This window comes from Mustelus asterias, chromosome 22 (assembly GCF_964213995.1).
Source record: "Mustelus asterias chromosome 22, sMusAst1.hap1.1, whole genome shotgun sequence".
NCBI classification, from domain to species: domain Eukaryota; kingdom Metazoa; phylum Chordata; class Chondrichthyes; order Carcharhiniformes; family Triakidae; genus Mustelus; species Mustelus asterias.
The window spans coordinates 27,055,832-27,076,683 of record NC_135822.1 but is presented as its reverse complement, the minus strand read 5'-3'; the positions used below and the strand labels follow the sequence as shown (position 1 = coordinate 27,076,683).

Genomic DNA, 20,852 nt, shown 5'->3' with positions numbered 1-20,852 from the left:
TAAGCAATTCTGCAACCATCGGATCAGATCGAAGCTCTGCAATCCTGCCACATTCAGTCGTGAATGGTGGTGGACAATTAATACTCTGGAAGAGATGGCTCCGCAAATTTCCACATATTGAATGATGGCATAGTTCAGCACATCAGTGCAAAATAGAAGGCTGAAGTATTTGCAACCATCTTCAGCCATTCATGCTGAGTGGGTGATCCATCTTGGCCTCCTCCTGAGATCCCCAACATCTCAGTAACCATTCTTCAACCAATTTGATTCACTCCACTTGATATCAAAAAATGGCTGATGGCACTGTATATTACAAAAGTTATGGGCCCTGACGATATTCTGATGCCAGCATTGAAGACTTGTGCTCCAGTACTAGCCACATCACTGGTCAAGACGCACCAACCTGACTTGGAACTCTTATCATCTTTCCTTCACTGTCACCGAGTCAAAATCCTGGCATTCCCTTCCTGACAACTGTGGGTGAACCTACCATATGGACCGTAGGGATTCAAGAAGGCAGTTGCCATCACCCTGATGAGGCCAGTTAGAAATAGGCAATAAGTGTTGGCCTAGCCAGTAATGCTTATATCCTATGAAGGAATGTAAAAAAAGCCCAAGCTGGGATGTTATCCAGGAACTGCTGCATATGGACATGGACGGCTTCTGTGTCTGAGGAGTTGTGATTGGGACAGAATATTCTATGTGGGTGGGTTTGACCATGTAACCATGCAATGCTCCAGTCAGTTGGACTATGCCACAAACCTGCCTCTTGTGGAAAACTGTGCACAGATTAACACCCTCGATTGCAGGTTCATCAGGTAGTGATCCAGACGCAACATCCTCAAGACCCTGTTGCAAAAAGAAATGGTGGACTCTGTCGGATGGCTCCCTGAGCAGACAGTCATTTCGCCAGAACTTTCAAACAAACACCAAGTAGCTTATTTGGTGGTGGGAAGGGCCCACCTGTTCCCTGCTACCTGCATATCCAGAGTCTCACTGCTTCCACATGCTACCTTTTAAGGTAGTTGCAATGGGGAAGAGGTTGTCACCCAACTCCTTCTGGAATGTGTCTTTGCCAGGCAGGTTTGGAAAGGGATGCAGTGATTTTTGTTCAGGTTCATCCTGAACAGCTCCATAATACGAGACTGTGTGACCTAGGGATTGTTCCCAAGGGCATGCACCAAATAAACATAAATATGTTCTTTTGTACATCCAAAATGGCTGGTTCCCCAGTGGAAAGAACTGTCAACGACAGTGTTGTAGATGAGCACATTCCCTCTGAGGGATATATAAGGTTTAAGGCAGCCGCTGAAAGGCTCGGTGGGGTAAAGGCCACTGTCTTAAGTAAAGCTTTCCTACCATAAGATACCAAGGGGCTACATGGCGTGTGAAACTCATCAGATTGTATATTTGACATGGAATGATTATACTAAGTATGACCTGTAAATATAAGTGTAGTGAGACATCGGAGTGTCTTCTACTGTATTGAAAGAAATGAATCTATTTTCCACTTTCAATAACAGTTCAAATATTTAGCATTACATAATGTATTTTTACAAATTTTATGAAGTATATTTTTGGAAAGAAAAGTTTTGTTCTGGAATGGAAGAGACCCAAGCTTGTGATTATATATAATATTCAATTTCTTGTGCCAATTACCATTGCAAAAAAGTACTTCAAGAATTGTAGTATTGCTTCTTTATAGCATGCTTCCACTCTTTGTTTTTCAGTGATGTGAGCCAATGACTGATCGATCAGAAGAGAATACCTATTAACAAGAGAAGCTGCAGTTCGCAATGGAGGAAGTGAGTTTAAATGCAATTCAAATCCTTTCATTGTACAGTGGATTCTGTAATATTATTTATTATCTTTCGTATGCTGCTGAGAGGGAACAAACTTAAGTGTCTCAGACAAAGAATAAGTCGGGGAGGGGGAAGTTGGTTGTGATGGCTGTATTTCTCTTTTCTCCCTGACTACAAACTCTTGTTTTAAATTCTTTATTTTTATGGCTTAGAAATGTATTGGATGACCATGATGATTGCTTTTATCTCTTGTGTGATTTAACACTTCCTGATGTATCTGATCAGCTGGGTACAATCCACAAAGTGTTTCCCAACCATGGTATCAGTAGTTCACCCTGCCAGACACCCATTCTAGAAGAAATCCCAGATTTCAGCCCAGTTGTTTGAGATGGGGTCGTACTCATGTTTCCAATTATCTTCAGGAATGCTGTAAGCATTATCTCCCTCCTTGGCAACAGAGAAGATAATTTCTAATGAATTCATACTCCATCTTCCTCCTATTTTCAATGTTTTTCTTAAAAACAAAGCAGAATACTGTGGATGCTGGAAATCCAAAGTATAAACAGAAAATGCTTGAAATAAACAGGTCAGGCAGCATCTACGAAGAAAAAAATAGGGTTAGTGTTTCAAGTCGATGGCCTTTCGTCAATCCAAATGGCATTAATTGTATGTAATGATAAATGTCAGGGAGCTGTTTCGCTGCACAATATTTGTAGCTAAATCTCATCATGTCTTCACAGACACATTACCAACAAGGTTTTTGGGTTAATGACTAAAAGTTTCTGGTCTCCAAAGATTGAAGTAATATGCAGGGATGTACTGATGGCTGAACTGAGATTAACTAACTCGATCTCAACTACAGTTCGAGACTAGAACATTTCTAACTTGCTCGGCTCACTTATCCATGGATAATGCTGCTCCATTGAGCCACGTAATTCCCCATTTGAGATATGATAACATCCACAAGATGGCCTGTCTCCTTGTGGATGTTAAACAGTCAATGGTACTATCTAAAGATGAATGAGGGTTTGTCCTGCCCAACACCACTGGTTGAGTTCATTGACTGCAGCTCAGAGTAATCACATTGTATTCAAAGAACATTTTCCAATAAGGTGCTACATGATCCAAGCTTTTTGTCCAATGCATTACCTAATCTTTTGCAAATAGTGCATTGTGAATCTCAGGTTCCAAAATCCTTGCTTTTATTTGCAAATAGATTTATAATAGCCAATCTCATAAAATCATCTTTGTTATAACTCTTACTTTGCAGAGTGTTCAATTCTCTGCACCTAAAATTGAGATGTTATCTGATGTGCCTCAACGCGTGTTGAAGGGACTTCCTCAAGAGGTGACTTTACAAACGTCAGCGGTTGATGAAAAACGCTTAGGTGAGTATTTGTGGACAGTTTCTTAAGCTTAAAGGTGACCAACTATTGAAAGTTATATTTTATCTCTTTTGAGAAGTGTGCAGTTTGTGTGCAGATTATTTGGACTTTGGTCTTTTGTCATTTTCTTTGGTCCAGCTTTGGACAGGAACAGAGTTCAGGTCAGCATTCCATCTGTATGTGAAGTGCATGATATTCAAATTGACAACAGAAAAAATATCTTAACTGTTCACACTGCAAACCCCCCCGCCACCCCACTCCTTTCCATCCACATCAAATCCAAGCTGATTTGCAAAGCCATTTACAAATGTTACATCGGACTTGACAAGTGACCAGCAGTCCTGTGTGATGTAATTAATAAAAATGCTACGTGGAAAGCTCCATGCACACTTGCTGTCTAATACCGCAAAAACAGTATGTACTTTTTCAGCTGAAGTATGAACACTTGACGTTTCAATGTTAATTCTTGGCCACTTAGCTTCTTAAAACTTTGTTTTTCAGGTGTGTGGGCCACAAGATCCATTCAGAAAGGCAGAAAATATGGTCCATTCTCTGGAGAAAAGAAGAAAAAATCCCAGGTCAAGAACAATGTGTATATGTGGGAGGTAAGGTCTGTCTGGATTCCAGGTGGTTAGTGAGTTATTTAAAAGACATAACTAGTTCTGTGAACAAATGCTTTAATATAAATATCCTTTTAACGCATTCAGAAAGTGAATGTACATTAAATGTCTGATTACTAAAAAATACTTTTATTGCTGAAATAACAATGTTTAACTTTAGAATTACAAGCTTCAACCTTCACTTTATTCCTTCTCTTCCTTGCTGTCATCTGCGTTTGAAAATTGATACACCACCTCCTTTTTTAAAAAAGCACAAAGGCTTTCGGGCTTTTTTCTGGTTTTGTGAAAATGCGACTTTATTTGAAAAATACTAACTTGCTCTTCTATAAGTCACTAGAGATTAATCTGTCATAAATTGCTTCATTCTCATTTGGCTATCTGTGTATCTGATGAGCAGGAACATAGAAATCACAAAATATTTACAACACAAAAGGAGGCCGAAGATGAGCTACCCAAACTAAACCCATCTTTTCAGCCTAAGTCCATAACCCTGCAGGTCATAGCTCTTCAGGGTGAAAACCATGTACTTTTTAAATGTGATGAGAACTTCTGACATGTTTCCTGACATTCTCTCTAATCCTTCTACCAATTAATTTAAATCTGTGCTCTGGTTTTAGCCTGCTTTGCTAAAGTAAATAGGTCATCTCTTTTAACCCGATCTCGGCCCTTCATAATTTTATACATCTCAATTAAATCAACCCTCAGCCTCCTCTGTTTCTAGGAAAGCAATCCCAATCTTTCCTCATAGCTGAAATTTTCCAGTCTTGGCAACATCCTCATAAATCTCTATACACTCACAAATGCAATCATATCTTTACTATAACGTGGTGACCAGAACCCTATGAAGTACCCAAGCTAGCTAACCTAACAAGTGTTACATACCTTTCTAACATAACCTCCCTTGTTTGGATCTCTGTAGAGACCGATAACAATTTGAGGAGCAATTTGAACTTTTGAGTAGTTAGCTGAAAGGATGGCACGTCAAGATTTTGTCTTGTAAAAGAACCTTTACTATCAATGACTAAAGATAAAACACTATTAATTTAATTAAGCGCTATTAATTTTTCCGGCAACTTGTACTTTAAACTACGAAACAGTGTCAGCCTTTCTACTTTAATGACAACTAAAAACCGTAACTCCTCACAAATCTGGTCTTCAAACTGAGTTCAAGCTCTCACCTGCCTTCCATGTGGTGAACAATAGAGTCAGCATGTTCTCTGCTTAAGGTGCTGGTCAGACCAACATCTCTCTCTCTCTTTTTAACCCTCCAACTTTTGGCTGCAATTTACACCAGACCAAAATCTGCAACTGCCTCGTGTGATGTCTCTGGGTTTTCCCTGGGTTCAGAGAGATGCTTGAAACTAGCTTTCCCTACCCTCCTCCCCATGGCAGTGGGAATCACACAAGCCTTGAATCCAAATAGAAATGTTAATCAGCTGTCTCCGATCACCACTGTTTTTAGCTTAGTAACAAAGGGACAGTTTCCACCTCAACTCTTCACAATCTGATACCAATAACAACTTTCAAGTTTTTGGAGTCTTGGTTGTCTTATTGGTGACAACCACTGTTCCTAAATTCACGGTATGCAAATATCTAACTCCTCCCTTTCAATAACACAACGTAACACTCTCGTTGATCGAACAATTAAATCATACAGATTTATTGTCAGACAGACACTAGCCTAAAGTCCTTTCATTTAATTTGCATGTCAAGATACAGTCGCAGACTATGATAATCTTATAAACCAAATGATTATATTCTGTGCCTCAGCTAATGAAGGAAAGCATGCCATCTGCCCTCTTAACTACCTTATCACCTGTCCTGCTACCTTTAAAAACATACGCTCCAAGATTTCTCTGCACCTTTGCACTCATCAGTATCCTTCCATTTGCTGGGTACTCTCTTGTCTCCCAAAGTTTTGATGTTTTACAAAATGAAACTCTGCTTGCTTTTTGCACTGCATTTCATGTTTAAATTATAGTTGCTATTTGACCTTCTGGAACAATGCATATGCTCATTGTGCTATATCAGAGAAGAGATGAGTTTTTGTCTGAAGTCTTAACTGAGTTGATCCTGATGGTTATCTATCTGTATCATTTTCAACATGCTGCATGTTTAGTGAAAGTACAAAACCTAAATTAAACATTTGCATGAACTTTGCGATTCTATTTACAGTACATTTGATACAACATTAAAGTAATCTACCATTTTATTTAAACAAATTGAGGCAGATGCCTGGAAGTTTTTCTTTGTATATCAATGTGTTTTTAATAATGCTGGATTATTTGTGACTGTTGATGAAAAGGAAATACTTAGGGATAAAGGTGATGTGGTAATATCAGGAGGGCAAAAGGGGGACACTGGATTGTTTTGGCAGATCAAGCAAAAGAGAATCCAAAGAGCTTCTACAAATACATAAATAAATGGCAAAAGAGTAACAAGGGAGAAAATCTTCTATGTGCGGATCCACAAGAAATGGGTGAGATCCTAAATGAATATTTCTTATTGGTATTCACAGTTGAGGAAGGCATGGATGTTAGGGAACTCGGGGAAATAAATAGTGATGTCTTGAGTGTACATATAACAGAGAAGGAGGTGCTGGAAGTCTTAAAGCGCATCAAGGTAGATAAATCCTTGGGACCTGATGAAGTGTATCCCAGGACATTGTGGGTCCCCAGCAGAGATATTTGAATCATCGATAGTCACAGGTGAGGTGCCTGAAGATTAGAGGGTGGCAAATGTGCCTTTATTTAAGAAGGGCTGCAGGGAAAAGCCTGGGAACTACAGACCAGTGAGCCTTTCATCTATATTGGGTAAGTTGTTAGAAGGTATTTTGAGAGACAGGATCTACAGGCATTTAGAGACGCAAGGACTGATTAGGGACCAAAAGAGAAAATGCTGGAACATCTCAGCAGGTCTGGCAACATCTGTAAGGAGAGAAAAGAGCTGACGTTTCAAGTCCAGACGACCCTTTGTCAAAGCTTTGGGTACTGGGATTTCGTATTTCCTTCGCTCTACTCAAGTCATTGACTGTGGGTGGACTATTGTTCCATTGAACCTGGCAGCTCTTGTCATTTTACCAAAGTGGCTGTTCTTCATCTATGGGATGAGATGGTGAGTGTCAGGAGAATATTCCAGTGGGGTCACAACTGATCCTGTTTTTGCTCGACATTCGAAATTCATACCTTGTAGAGACCACTGAATATTGATCACTAAAGGATTGGATATACAGCATTGGTAAAATTTACACTCTCCCTCGGTATTTTAATATTTGTTTGTTTCCCCTCAGTACATTAAAATTTGTTTTTTTGTAATTGGTTAGGGCTGATATCCCTGGTTGGCATTACCGGAGGTTTCACCATGTGATGTTTAATCCTGTAATTTATGCAAATGTTAATTTTACTTTCCAACAATTGAGTCCCCTGTAGTTGAGTATGTTTGCTCATGATTTCAATCCAGCAACTGTTGGGTGAGGTCTTCTGAAAAACCAGGAGGCTACCTATGAGTAGGGGAGAAGGAAAGCATATGGCCTGTTGTAGAGGGGAAATCGAAGATGTAGAAGTGATTTACTGAGGTATGACAAACTTTATATCCACCAATAACTCACGGAAATTGCGTTGATATTGTTAACATTCTGATTTTCCTTCGTTACCAACAGAAATAGTATAACTGAAAGCCTAAATGCATTTGGTGGTAATAAGTTTAATTCCCCAGTTTCCTACCTGCAGCTAGTAGTAATCCTAAAACCAACCCTTGCTCCATCCCATATAATCTTGGAACAAAAATCAGAATCCCCCTGCTCTGCAAAAGGTGCAGGCTTTTCAGTCAATGCCACTTGTGGCGACACATCTCTGCTGTGACACTCAGTGACATCTTGTGGGGTTACTGCAGAAAATTTACGACATATAAATCTACATATAAATCTACAGGTGCTAGCTGCAGCAACTGAGCGATTCATTTCCTATTCTGGGAAACTCCTGAGCAATCTGGAACGGTTGTGTAATCTGAAATTGAACCAGATTTTTCAGATCATTACTTCTCATCCATTCAAACTTTTTGCTGCAGCAAGCACTTTGAATGTGTTTAGCAACAGTACGTTTGAGGATTAACGCTACCCCCCAGTCCCAAATCTGTTATTTGGTTCACTGGTCTTGGTCTAGTGAACCAGTATTCATTGCCAGCTCTAACATGGGAGTATTCAAACACGGAGTTGACTTAAATGGGAGAAAAAAATACAGATGGTGTGAAAGTAATTTATCATCAGTCACCTTATATTATGTCAAGAATATTTTTAAATATTTCTGCAGTTCATTTGAAGCTAAAGCTGAGAATATAGATCTCTAACTGGCAAGGCTTGGATGGATCCTTTTTTTAAAAAATAAAACATTCTTCCCAGTTTGATTTCTGGCTTGTAATGTAATCGGCCTCAGTGCCCTGCGTTATGGTAGTTTTCTGCCACTGATTGCTATCTAGGGACCTCTGCTGGGAAGTGTGTATGTGTCATTGTCAGCTGAGCTTGGTTAAGGTACCCCTCTCCCACAAGAGTTGAATAATCTTCAGGTGCTCATTGTGCAGGCTGACTACATGAAGACTGACCAAAGTACGGGACAACATTCTGAACTATACTTCAGGAGGGGTGGGAATAAAATTGGCAGAGAAACGAAGGGAGAGAAAACAATTTATTGTTCATAAAAGATATAGATCAGAAGAGCAAATCTCATAGTGAAGCGTTTAAACCTCTCGGTGGTATCTCGTACAAATTTTCCTTTCTCACTCCCCTGCTCTGTATAGCACCCATGATTAACCACCTCACTTCATTCCTGTGACCATATCATTTGAGAGGTCTGTGCTCTTGCATATGAGGGATTGTGGGGTTGAGAGTGAAAATGAGAGGATCTACCTCACTTGAAACAGTGGTTTTCTCCATACTACTGAGTTTTAGGATGGTGGCGCAGTGCACCAGTAAACTGTTCACTGACTTTTCGTTGAAGGGAACTCTCTGAATGAAGTGTCCTTTCCACAACTGACAGCTAATTAAGTGCAGTTAACTGCACCTTCATTTTCTGAGATTGCTACTTGGGACAATGTAAGCTTTCCTCGCATTGCTTCCAATTGAGCTGGTCTGGGATGCAAGGGAATTCTTCATTGGTATTATGGAATGGCCCCAAAAGAAATGCCAATATTGTTATAACTTATAAAGATTGGAGGAGTGTTTTAAATAAGACTTGCTTTATTTTCTCCCAATCTATTTTTGTAAAAAGCTATCTAAAATAAATTTGTTCTGCAGTATCCATGTTGCTACAGTTTTAAATTTAATATTCAATATTGTGTAGGAAGTAACTGATACATGTACACTTGATTAAATAAAGCCAAAAATTAAATATTGATCCGTTATTGGAAAATAAAACTTTAAGTAGTTATTATGCATTTAGCGATGTCACAATGAAAATCACAATTATTAAGGTTATTATATGGTTATCATTCAGTTTTACATCTTGTTAACAAATCTATTGCAGTGTCTCAGAGACATGCATTTACTTTGGGTGTAAACAGATCACGAGAACTCTCGGACCACCACGTTTTGCAGTTCCATATAGATCTCAAGTAAATTATTAAATTACATTGCAGTAATGTTTACCAAGTATCCTGTGTACACACAATTAAAACCATCAAGCCATAGTAAGAGATATTAAACCATCAAGCCATAGTAAGAGATATTAAACCATCTGAAAGGGTTTCATGCAGATTTTACTTGGGAAGCAGGTAAATTCATTGATTTACCTGTGGAAATATTGTCAAGGTAAAGGATCAAAGTAGGGTTTGATCCTTTTGATCCAAGAGGATTAATTAATTGTTGATACTTTTTTGTCAGCCGCCAGGTCAAGAAGAGAAACTAAACCAGGTACTTTATACTCAAAAGGGAACATGTGAAAGCTCAAACTCAGTTTCTCAAGAATAAATCTATAATGGGAATTAAGCAAATGTATAAATGTTTTTTTACTAGATTGCCGTATGTCTCAAATGATTAAACATGAATGGGGCAAACCCAGATCACGATATTGTGCAAGGTTCATGTTGGAGGGCACCACCAAGATTAAAAAGAACACAGGAGAAAATGAGATTAATCAAAAAGTAGCAGTTTAGGTGATGCCAAACTTTACACCAATGTAACATTGCACTTAACGGGCATCATACATTTGGGAAAAATCATCTGGTTTAGATTTGGCTCAATGTAGTTGGGATAAGAATGTGAGATTCACTCTATACGTGGAAAAGAAAAGAGTTTACTGGCCATTGGTCTTTTTAGAAGTTTCAACCCACCTCTTTCTCTCTTCCAATGTTTCCCTCCAACACACACATCTGGATTCTGGAAGAGATTCTGCATCACAGATTGTGCATTTTGGTGTGGTGATCCACATGCAATGGCTTGTACAAAGGAAGAAGTTGTATGTACTGGTGCACGGGACCCTGAGTGGTTAAAAATAAATAGCACTTTGCCTGCCTGTTTCTCTTTTTCTCTCTTGAGCGCTCTTGTGCACATTCGCTCATGTGACAAATGCCTTTAAATAGGGGAGTCTTTTTTCTCGTTATATGCATGCTTTGGGAGTTGTGGGGAGCTTTAAACCCATTGGGTTAAGTTCTATTTCATGCCTGATTAATTTTATTTCAAAATATCTAACTAGTTGGCAAAGAGAGGTCCAGTTTCCTATTTGCTGTTGGAACGTATTTGTTGTATTAGTTGTTCAAGTGCTGTGGAAGTCTGCTATTGGACAGCTCTTATTGAAAAAGGGTTGTTACCTGTGAGTATGAACAATAAATAACAACATTTGTAAAGGTGAAAATGGGATTCTGAACTAGTTGCACAACACAACGCAAAATTATCTTTCTGTTTTGAAAAGTAGAAACCAAATTGACTTGGTAATCTTGTCACTTAGAGCTCCAAAATGGAGTCAAATTGACATTCTTTCAAAATTGCTCTGCGGATATGAGGTAGATGAGTTGTGGGTGATATTTTTCTTTCCTTGGTAACGCAGTTTCCCACCATGCCAAATTCTCAGTATTTTTACAGCACTTTTTTAAAAAAAAAATTCTTTTGTGTCCCATCTTAATTTCCTTGCCAGTTTCCCCTTTCCTCTTCTTTAGAAATCAACAATGTCACTGGATTACAGTAATTATATTATACTATCACTTATTTGAGTGGCCTTGACTGTCATGGTGGGAAGCTATTTACTTGTGGAGAGCATCATGGCCAAACCTCATCCATCCTTGCTTGGTGTCCATACTTCAGCGGGAGTTGCTGCATAGTGATCAGGAACAGCAATACTAGCTGATTTGTTCATACCCATCATTCGCAGCCTGGATGCTGATGTCTCTTTAGCCATCCCAACTATGTCAACTAACTCAACATAGATGAGGAATAGAGCATTTCTAATCTATTGCTCAACAATTAATTGGATTGACTTATCAAGTACTTTGTTAATTAGCTTCCAAGGGACAAGAAAGGATTTAAAAATCCAAGCAGTCTGGATATCAGCATTTAATTGAAACATTTGACGTTTCATGTGGAGAATGTACAACACCTAGGAAATTCCAGACAATTAAACTGTTGTATTGTGCTTCATCCCTCTTCGGTATGGGGTGCCCAGAGCATGTATCATCTGTCATTTTAAATTCTGTCATTAATGTTTTCAAAACCCAATATGCAGTGCTGTTGAAGTTTAACTTGAGTGAGAATTGGAAATAATCTTGGACAGGTGCTATTCTCTGGAAATCTTATCAGTCTGAAAGAGGGTTCCTTCTGCTTCGGAGGGGGGGAGAGAGAGAGAAAGAAATCTACCAAAGATGCTTTAACAGCTTTAAAGGAGATGGCCAAGAATACTTGGTAATTAAAAAGTTAAACAGAAAATGCACAAAAGATCCACCAGCATCTGAAAGGGTAAAACCAGGTTAAAGTTTCAGGCGGAAGTCCTTCAATCAGAATGTTCTGCAATATATTCTCTGCTATTTTTCCCCCATTTATGGAATTTTCAATTGCCAAGCATAAAAAGGAAACACGAAAGGTTAGTGGTTTTATTACTTGTGGTTTGTCTTTATTCCATGAACAATGTAGCAGAAGTATTCTTGTGACTGATGTAGAGCCCTGGTTTTATACGCTGGTTTGAAATGAATTGACTTCTAATTTTAAATTAATTTTAAAAAATCTCTAAAGAGGTGATTTTAAATTAGATAATTTTTGATATTGTTGTAGTGCTTTGTAACTGCGTAACTAAGTGCCAGAACATTTGATATTGTAAAAGCCCATCATTTTCCTGATCTTTGCAGAGTTAACTACTCTCAGCTGGGTGGCAGTAAAATCAACCTTCCTAAGCCTGGGCTAAAGATGGAAAATCAGCTCCTGATCACCATCCAATGATCCCTGTAGAAAAATGAAGATAAGACCAGACTTGACTGTGCTTCATATCAGTGACAAATGACCAACTAACACTTTTTTTGTTTTGATTGACACAGAATAGTCACCAGATTAGGTACTGCAGGGTGACCATTACTTGACCATTGCCCACAGAATCATTCAGCAGCAAAAGTCAGCAGTTTAGGGAGAGATTGGATAAATCCCCATGCATTATTAGTTTGCTCTTTTCCTTTCACACTCACTGTTTCACATTCTCTGTGATACACTGGGTGATCAGAAGTCTTGCGATTTCGTAGCTTTTTGTGTGTGTCAGATTATAATCAGTCAATTAATTTACTTTGTGGCTAAGGGTTGGCTTCTGAATTTTCACAGAAATATCATCGCCTTGGAGTAGAAGAGAAATTTGGTTGGAATTTATTAATGTTTTTCATGCAGTGATAAAATCCAGCACTGTTAATGGAATAATATCTTTCAATGCATTACCACTAACTCTCTCGCGCTCCATTAACTTCACCCTTTTTTGAGTTGCCTTTCTTCTATATTTATTTCTGCAAGTGATCTTTGTACATTAACATGTCACAATATTTTATACCAGCATCTTCCTCATTCTGCACAAACTGATATTACCTCATTCTTTATTGTTCCTTTTGGACTTTAATACTCATTCCATAGAAAATTACATTATTCCTATCCACCAAAAAAAAAAGCTGAAATGCACATCTTTCGTCACCAAGTTCAAAGTCTATCTCAGTGTAGAGATTGGGCACGAGTTGCCAGCATTTCATGTATCTTCAAGATCTACTGTCAAGTCAGTGATAACGTATTAGAGGCAAAGTTATAATATAATGACAGTGCAGTAAGTACTACGTGAGCTACCAGATCTCTCTAAACAGAGCTTCCTTGGGAATAGTTCTGATGGCAAAGTATTGTCAGTGGTAAGATAGAGTGAAGGAAAATCCAAAGAGCTTCTATAGGTATGTTAGGAGCAAAAGGGTAGTGAGGGATAAAATTGGTCCTCTTGAAGACCAGAGTGGTACACTGTGTATGGAACCAAAAGAGATGGGGGAGATACTAAATGGTTTTTTTGCATCCGTATTTACTGAGGAAACGGGCATGGAGTCTACGGAAATAGGGCAAACTGGTAGGGAGGCCATGGAACCTTTACAGATTAAAGGGGAGGAGGTGCTCGCTGTCTTGAGGCAAATCAGAGTGGATAAATCCCCAGGACCGGACAGGGTATTCCCACGGACCTTGAGGGAAACTAGTGTTGAACTTGCAGGGGCCCTGGCAGACGTATTTAAAATGTCAGTATTCACGGGGGAGGTGCCGGATGATTGGAGGGTGGCTCATGTTGTTCCGTTGTTTAAAAAAGGTTCCAAAAGAAATCCGGGAAATTATCGGCCAGTAAGTTTGACGTCGGTGGTGGGCAAGTTATTGGAAGGTGTGATAAGGGATAGGATCTACAAATATTTGGATAGACAGGGACTTATTAGGGAGAGTCAACATGGCTTTGTGCGTGATAGGTCATGTTTGACCAATCTATTAGAGTTTTTCGCGGAGGTTACCAGGAAAGTGGATGAAGGGAAGGCGGTGGATGTTGTCTACCTGGATTTCAGCAAGGCCTTTGACAAGGTCCCTCATGGGAGGTTAGTTAGGAAGGTTCAGTCACTGGGTATACATGGGGAGGTAGTAAATTGGATAAGACACTGGCTCAATGGAAGAAGCCAGAGAGTGGTTGTGGAGGATTGCTTCTCTGAGTGGAGGCCTGTGACTAGTGGTGTGCCGCAGAGATCGGTGTTGGGTCCATTGTTGTTTGTCATCTATATCAATGATCTGGATGATAATGTGGTAAATTGGATCAGCAAGTTTGCTGATGATACAAAGATTGGAGGTGTAGTGGACAGTGAGGAAGGTTTTCAAAGCTTGCAGAGGGATTTGGACCAACTAGAAAAATGGGCTGAAAAATGGCAAATGGAATTTAACGCAGACAAGTGTGAGATATTGCACTTTGGAAGGACAAACCAAAGAAGAACGTACAGGGTAAATGGTAGGACTCTGAAGAGTGCAGTTGAACAGAGGGATCTGGGAATACAGGTACAGAGTTCCCTAAAAGTGACGTCACAGGTGGATAGGGTCGTAAAGAGTGCCTTTGGTACATTGGCCTTTATAAATCCGAGTATCGAGTATAAAAGTTGGAGTGTTATGGTAAGGTTATATAAGGCATTGGTGAGGCCGAATTTGGAGTATTGTGTACAGTTTTGGTCACCTAGTTACAGGAAGGATGTAAATAAGATTGAAAGAGTGCAGAGAAGGTTCACAAGGATGTTGCCGGGACTTGAGAAGCTGAGTTACAGAGAGAGATTGAATAGGTTGGGACTTTATTCCCTGGAGCGTAGAAGATTGAGGGGAGATTTGATAGAGGTGTATAAGATTTTGATGGGTATAGATAGAGTGAATGCAAGCAGGCTTTTTCCGCTGAGGCTAGGGGAGAAAAAAACCAGAGGGCATGGGTTAAGGGTGAAAGGAGAAAAGTTTAAAGGGAATATTAGGGGGGGCTTCTTCACGCAGAGAGTGGTGGGAGTGTGTAATGAGCTGCCGGATAAAGTGGTAAATGCGGGGTCACTTTTAACATTTAAGAAAAACTTGGACGGGTTCATGGATGAGAGGGGTGTGGAGGGATATGGTCCAAGTGCAGGTCAGTGGGACTAGGCATAAAATGGTTCGGCATAGACAAGAAGGGCCAAAAGGCCTGTTTCTGAGCTGTAATTTTCTATGGTTCTATGGTTCTATAAATGTCAGCAGCTCTCAGAACTTTCACTGGGTCTCCTACTATGGTCCTGATCTCTCAGCCTTTTCATATGGACCAGTAAAGTATTTTGTCATCACTGATTTCTATAGAACTCCCCCAACATCAGGAAAAACCCCTGCCAGATCGATTGCTGCATTAGTTACCTCTGACTACATACACTCCCTGGTGCCTCATTGTTGCTAAATCTACCTCACTTTATGATAAATGGGAGGAATTGTTGATTGGACATAAAGTCTGTTACAGTAGTATCCTAGGGTGGAATTTTAGGGAGCGAGAAAATGGGAGAGTTTCAGACTTGATTTTTGGGAAAACTTGAAAATGCAATCTTATGGCACTTAGTTCAAAAAAAGTACCAGAATGCGATTCTCGCCAGCCGGTGGGAGTGGAGGGTTGCATAGAGCCGAAGACCATCACCGATTGCCCCCCATGCACAGTTCCCTTGCCAAATCTCCCCCGCCCCCCCCACCCACTCTGGCAGAGTTCTACTATCCTGCCACCCCAGCGGAGTTTCTCTCCCACCGCTGCAGAGCCCTACACTTGTCTATCCCCCTGGCCCCCCCCACCCCCGCCCCAAAGTCATGGCTTGGCCCCCTTGGCACTGCCTTGCCACAGCAACGGTGCCCGGAGGGCAGTGACAGGGTGCCCTGTGGACACTGTAAGGGTGCCATGCTGACACTGCCTTGTGGACATTTCTCAGCCCTTTCCCCGATCACCTGGGGCCTTCAATGTCCTCTTATTCCGCCGGCGAGGCCATCATGGTTTGTTCCTGTTGGTGGGGACCATTCGTGATTCTTTTTGGGGAGAACCTCGGCTGATCAGGTGGTACAGATAAGTGAGCCCGGACAATAGCATCTGGGACTCGTTAAGTCATTAATATTCAAATCGACTTCATGCCCTTTCTGGGCACAAAGCCAATTTCGCTGGCAAAACAGTGCTGGTAAGATCGGGGGGAGGTGAAAAACTAGGCACGAACCTGATTTTTTTGGCCTCCTGCCCGATCTTACCACCTCGCCTTGCTGATTGCGCCCCTAGTCTTTCAGAACATCTCCAAAGCATCCATTTGAACTAACATGCAGTTTCAAGAGGCGGTAACTTTAGTGTTGAAGAAAATAAAATTGGCAAGATAGTACTTGACTGGTGTGTTGCACAGAAGTGGATTATAATTAGGAATTACGGAAAACTGGTCCATAACTCGTTTTAGTTGTAGTTACATTTTAAATTGAACTCCTACTTCACATGCCATGCTTCCTACCTTCCCCTCTGGATTAACAATTTTATCAGTCTCTTAGAAATGAGTGATTTGCTGTTAAATGGCATAATGAATATGTTCTATCTTTTTGTTTTCAAACATTCATGTTCAGATATGTAGTTCCTTTTTTAAAAGAATGAAGTTTGCTTTTAATTCTAGTCATTTGCTTCACTTTTCATCATCCAAGGTGAGCATATTGGATTCCTCTAGTACAGGTTTTGATCTCTGGGAATCTTGTTAAACTAGAAGTAAAGTACAGTCCGTGGAGTTTCTTTCATATAAAGCATTAATTCCTTGGGCCCTTTCTCATAAATTGAAAACAACATGTGGTGATTGTGCTTCAGAGAATGACAATTGCAACCCCAGAAGCAGGTATCTTTAACCTCATTCAGGACTGTGAACTACTTAGCGGACAAGGTGTTTATTTACAGAATTTACTGAAAACTTGCTTTCAAATCCCTGCACTACTGATGAGTTGCCTCTAAATGTCTACAGTGTATTTGTGATATAAATGGCACCAAGGACATCGATTGAGTACAGTTGCGTAACCATAGCAGTTTGTCATTGTTGTGCACAAGTGTTGCACAACAAGCTCTCCATGGTAATAAAACCAAAAGAGAAAATGCTGGAAAATCTCAACAGGTCTGGCAGCATCTATAAGGAGAGAAAAGAGCTGACGTTTCAAGTCCAGATGACTCTTTGTATAGTGACCATTACTAACTAGTCGAAGTGTTAAAGAATAGGCTGCAATATTAAAGAATCTGATAGCATTGGACTTGTATAAAATATTGGGTGTGAAAAGGATGTCTCCTCTTGTGGAAGAAAGTAGAATTGGGGATCACTATTTCAAAATAAGGGATTGCCCATTGAAGACAGAGATGAGGATAATTTTTTTCTCTCAGGGTAGTGAGTCTTTGGAATGCTCTTCCTAAAAAGGAGTGGAAGCAGAGTCTTTGCCTTAAAAATATTCAGAGCTAGACAGATTCTTAGATGATTCTTAGGCCAATGCACCTAACCAGCGCGTCTTTCAGACTATGGAAGGAAATTGGAGCACCTGGAGGAAACCCACGCAAACACTGAGAGAATGTGCAGACTTGCACACTGGGAGATGGTGGAGACTCCGCACCCAAGCCAGGAATTGAACCTGGGACCCTGGCACTGTGAGGCAGCAGTGCTAACCACTGTGCCACCGTGCCGCTAGTTTATAAGAAATAGAAATGCTGTTCAAATTTTGTAGATGCCTTTCTGAAGTTCTATATGGTTGATTTTTCTGAAGCAACTTGGGGAAGGGTCACCGGATTCCATTTTTATTGGGCCATTCTTTTATTTGTCGGCATTCAAAAAATATATGAATAGTTGACTAGTTTTCTAATTTGAATAGTCCACAACGAGCTCTCTATAGTGACCATTTCTAACTAGTCGAAGTGTTAAAGAATAGGCTGCAGTATTAAAGAATCTGATAGCATTGGACTTGTATAAAATATTGGTACTACTACAGTGGAGATCACACAATCCAATAGTTTTTAATGTTGTATGATGCACTTGATTTTATCACCATGAATTCCCCTTATTACTGCCACAGCTAATAGTGCATCTACAGTAGTGATACAGAACAAAATACTGTTTCTCAGCAATAGTTCAGGTTTGAAGAACTGAATCTACAACATGGAACTATCTACCAACAATTGAAGTTGACATACCACTATTACAGATCTCTGAAATTCTAATGCAAAAAGTTTAAAAATGTAGTAATGATGAAACTTCACATGAGCGCAATTACATCTCATTACAATCCAGGTGAAATGGTATTCTGCTCTATTGTGTGCTCCCCATTTAAATTGCCTGCAATAAAGTAAGATAGTATTCAGTTATACAGAACTGTACAGTTGCGTCACCACAGCAGTTTGTCATTGTTGTGCACAAGTGTTGCAAAATCCTGGTTGCACTGGGTGCCAGTGGCAACCTCTTTCACTTTTAGCTCAACCGTTTTCAAATTTGTTGAGAAGTGTACTTTTGCAGATCTTAACTAGAATTTGCTTCAAGTTGTTCCAGATGTATCATACAGCAAGGATTGTTCACTTCACATGATGTTTTCCTCGTGTGTATATATTATTGATAGAGGCCTTTTGGCATTCTAGAATCTGACCTCTATATATAATATATATATATTAGTTTCAAATATGTTTTTTTCGCTGCTTTGTGTTTTAGTTCTAGTAGTTTCTGACCAAAAATGCCATTGAAGTGAAATACAGTGTTAAATGTATTATTTTGTAAATACCCTTCTCTTACCCTGAGGCTATGATGATCAGAGGAATATTGGGCTCAATGTTTGATCTCTTTGGGCTGGGTACACGAGCTGTTGTCAAAGGGAAAAATGTGTACTATGTTTAAAGATTAGTAAAAGCTCATTAATTAGGTAAAATCAATTTAAATAAGCACTTGTCAAATCTGTGTCATACAAAGTCTTTTATCTATATGTATTCCAATTAATTTAATAGGTATCAAGAACATTGAAATGAGTATTTGCTTTAAATGTATATTTTAATTTCATGGATCTACATGTTCATAATTGGTTCTGAAGTAGATTTAAAATTGCTAATGGCAAACCTATCATTTAAAAAACCCTTTATGAAGATTGCAAAGAAATATCCTCCTTTAGATTCCATATTTGCCTCATCTTGAGAATAAATTCCACACGTGTAATATTGAGCAATATAGACCTGAAGACCCAAATTCACTTGCAAAGTTGGTCGGTCTCATCTGGGTTGTTTGGGAAAATAATCAACCAGGTTTCTTATTCCTGATTTCCTTCCAGTGACTCATGCTGGATTGTGTGTGAATGCAAATGTCAGCTGAGGGCAGAAATGGGCTTACCTTTGATGCTACTGTAGTAGATTAGTCTGCTGACAAATATGTGTGTGTGTGCGTGCGTGCGTGTGTGCGCGCGTGTTACTTGAACAAGGTGTCAAATGGCATGAAGCTATTTTGGTAAGAAACAATGCTTTCAGAAGAGAGGACACAGCCAGAAGTTTGCAAAGCAATCAGCACTCAAAATTTCTTTCTTGGATCTGGAAAACCATTTCAGAAAGTCTGCAGAATTAAAACCAGAAAATACAACAACTTTAATTGCAAGCATTTGAAATACAAAGGGACAAGACTGAGGGAAGTACAGCTAATAGAAAGAGAAACATTCGCTATTCTACTTTAGTCTACGTTTGATTTATTGTCTGCCCCGTTTATGGGTAGAACTCTTGTGCTATCGACTGCAAAAACAAAAAACCCTGTCAACATCTTCAAGGAAATATGCTAAGAAGTTTTAATACTGGGTGTTCAAGTCGTTAATTTTTCTGACAGGGGTAGAAATTGAGCTTTTAGTTTTACTGTGGAGGTGTTACTCTTTACACAGCCAGGATTTTGGAGTGACCTATTCCCCAGAAATAGAAAAGATTGTTGTGCAAAACTGCCACCATCTACTAAGGAAGTAATGGAATGAAAATAAATGAGAGTCTTTGAATATAGAATTCTGGTCTACATATTATAAAAAGGATAAAGAGGCACTGAAAAAGGGGCAACAAAGATTTTCAAAGTTGATAAAACTGAGAGATCATGCTGAACAGGAGAGGAGGAACAGGCTGGATTTCTTTCCTTTAGAGAGGATAAAACTTGAGGTGTGTGTGTCTTTAAAAATTTAAAGGTGTTTGATAGGGCAAGTCTAAAACTGGGGCTGTAAAAACAAGATAGAATTCAGCAACTTTTTAATCGAAAAACTGAATGCAATATGGAACTTGCTACCAAAGGTGTCGTATAGGTAAATAACTTGAATGTATTGAAAAATAAGCTTGATGAGCAGTTGAGGGAGAAAGGAATAGAATGATATGCTGGTAGCGTTAGATGAAGGATGGGAGCAAACTTGCGGAGCTTAAGCGGCAGCATAGTCCAGCTGGGCTGAATAGCCAGTTTCTGTGCAATAAATTTGTTGTAATTTTGAAGGTGACGTCACAGGTGGAGAAGGTGGTGAAGAAGGCATATGGCATGCTTGCCTTTATAGGACGGGGCATAGAGTATAAAAGTTGGGGTCTGATGTTGCAGATGTATAGAACGTTGGTTCGGCCCCATTTGGAATACTGCGTCCAGTTCTGGTCGCCACACTACCAGAAGGACGTGGAGGCTTTGGAGAGAGTACAGAGGAGGTTTACCAGGGTGTTGCCTGGTATGGAGGGGCTTAGTTATGAGGAGAGATTGGGTAAACTGGGGTTGTTCTCCCTGGAAAGACGGAGGATGAGGGGAGACTTAATAGAGGTGTATAAAATTATGAAAGGCATAGATAGGGTGAACGGTGGGAAGCTTTTCCCCAGGTCGGTGGTGACGTTCACGAGGGGTCATAGGTTCAAGGTGAAGGGGGGGAGGTTTAACACAGATATCAGAAGGACATATTTTACACAGAGGGTGGTGGGGGCCTGGAATGCGCTGCCAGGCAAGGTGGTGGAGGCGGACACACTGGGAACGTTTAAGACTTATCTCGACAGCCACATGAATGGAGTGGGAATGGAGGGATAGAAAAGAATGGTCTAGTTTGG

The 20,852-nt window shown here is 39.8% G+C and overlaps 1 protein-coding gene across 1 annotated transcript in view; it reads left to right on the top strand.

The window, feature by feature from the left end:
* Positions 1–1,782: 1,782 nt before the first annotated feature.
* prdm2b (PR domain containing 2, with ZNF domain b) overlaps positions 1,783–20,852 on the top strand; it is an 89,973-nt gene continuing 70,903 nt past the window's right edge. Inside the window, exons 1-3 of the mRNA XM_078239035.1 lie at positions 1,783–1,805; positions 3,073–3,190; positions 3,689–3,792. Coding sequence (XP_078095161.1) covers positions 1,797–1,805; positions 3,073–3,190; positions 3,689–3,792 — 231 coding nt within the window. The 5' untranslated portion in view covers positions 1,783–1,796. The remainder of the gene's footprint in view (positions 1,806–3,072; positions 3,191–3,688; positions 3,793–20,852) is intronic.